Source organism: Salvelinus alpinus, chromosome 4 (genome assembly GCF_045679555.1).
Source record: "Salvelinus alpinus chromosome 4, SLU_Salpinus.1, whole genome shotgun sequence".
NCBI lineage: Eukaryota > Metazoa > Chordata > Actinopteri > Salmoniformes > Salmonidae > Salvelinus > Salvelinus alpinus.
Genome location: NC_092089.1, coordinates 14262441 through 14264484, shown reverse-complemented (window position 1 = coordinate 14264484; position 2044 = coordinate 14262441). Strand labels below are relative to the sequence as shown.

The window sequence follows — 2044 nt, the reverse complement described above, 5'->3', positions numbered from 1 at the left end:
TAATAGACAGGACTAAACATAAGGTTTTAGATTCCTAGAACTAGATATAATAGACAGGAATAAACATAGGTTGTAGATTCCTAGAACTAGATATAATAGACAGGACTAAACATAGGCTTTTAGATTCCTAGAACTGGATATAATAGACAGGACTAAACGTCACCACTACAGACAAGTTAAACCACATCTTCAAGGACAACTGTCTGAGAGAGCAGCACCAGTGGCACAGCACAGTGAGTTGTGGGCTGCGTTCCAAAACCCACTATGACTACCATATATATTTAATTTAGCTCCAGGCAGCTATTTCCCAAGGGACATTTGAAATGCCCCATCAAATGATGCAATGTTCCCTTTCACTGGACTTGTGTTGTGTGCCTAAAAGCTGGGAGCCACATTCATCTTTGAAATAACCCAATCCCTTTTTCTGGCTGGCCTGGTGGGCGTGTTTCTAGAGTGTTCTATGTGTAGTGTGTGTTGGAGAGAGGGACACTCTGTTCGGTCTGTTGTGTCTGGCCTTAACACACTGACATGCTACACATCAGAGGGTCAGGCTGAGGATCTAATATGTTTACAGCCTAACTCATTTGTTTGTTGTCACCTAATAGTTGTAGCGTTCGCGATTGACCAACCTCATGTACTGACCCTGTGAATCCATATAACTGCTTTCATATTCTGCTTGACAGCATCACTAATGACAGTATCAACAATGACAGCATCACCAATGACAGCATCACCAATGACAGTATCACCAATGACATTATCACCAATGACAGCATTACCAGTGGCAGCATCACCAATGACAACATTACCAATGACAGCATCACCAATGACAGTATCACCAATGACAGCATTACCAGTGGCAGCATCACCAATGCTACCGTCACCCATGACAGTATCACCAATGCTAGCGTCACCAATGACAGCATCACTAATGACAGTAACACCAATGACAGTATCACCAATGGCAGTGTCGCCAATGACAGCATTACCAATGACAGCATTACCAGTGGCAGCATCACTAATGCTACCATCACCAATGACAGCATCACCAATGACAGTATCACCAATGCTAGCGTCACCAATGACAGCATCACCAATGACAGCATCACCAATGACAGCATTACCAATGACAGTATCACCAATGGCAGTGTCGCCAATGACAGCATTACCAATGACAGCATCACCAATGACAGTATCACCAATGACAGCATTACCAATGCTACCGTCACCAATGACAGCATCACCAATGACAGCATCACCAATGCTCGCGTCACCAATGACAGCATCACTAATGACAGCATTACCAATGACAGTATCACCAATGACAGTATCACCAATGCTAGTGTCACCAATGACAGCATCACCAATGACAGTAACACCAATGCCAGCATCACCAATGGCAGCATCACCAATGACAGTAGCGTCCATTAACAGCATCACCATTGACAGTAACACCAATGACAGTAGCATCCAGCATCTAGCACTACAGGAAAAGCCCACGACTGATAGTCTGCCTCTGCATTGCTTTCTCTTCAGGGTTTTATGCTGGGTATCTGTATAACACGTTGGCTGTTGTCTCTCCGTGCACCTGGTTACCAGGGGGATTTGGGGAGGTTGTGGCTGTTGTCTCTCCGTGCACCTGGTTACCAGGGGGATTTGGGGAGGTTGTGGCTGTTGTCTCTCCGTGCACCTGGTTACCAGGGGGATTTGGGGAGGTTGTGGCTGTTGTCTCTCCGTGCACCTGGTTACCAGGGGGATTTGGGAAGGTTGTGGCTGTTGTCTCTCCGTGCACCTGGTTATCAGGGGGATTTGGGGAGGTTGTGGCTGTTGTCTCTCTGTGCACCTGGTTACCAGGGGGATTTGGGGAGGTTGTGGCTGTTGTCTCTCTGTGCACCTGGTTACCAGGGGGATTTGGGGAGGTTGTGGCTGTTGTCTCTCTGTGCACCTGGTTACCAGGGGGATTTGGGGAGGTTGTGACTGTTGTCTCTCTGTGCACCTGGTTACCAGGGGGATTTGGGGAGGTTGTGGCTGTTGTCTCTCCGTG

General features: G+C 47.1%; 1 protein-coding gene across 1 annotated transcript; it reads left to right on the top strand.

The window, feature by feature from the left end:
• Positions 1-528: 528 nt before the first annotated feature.
• On the top strand, positions 529-1431 carry LOC139572424 (uncharacterized protein in mobD 3'region-like). The gene is made up of 2 exons (XM_071395174.1): positions 529-545; positions 684-1431. The coding sequence occupies exons 1-2, from the start codon at positions 529-531 to the stop codon at positions 1429-1431; spliced, it is 765 nt and encodes a 254-aa protein (XP_071251275.1).
• Positions 1432-2044: the final 613 nt, after the last annotated feature.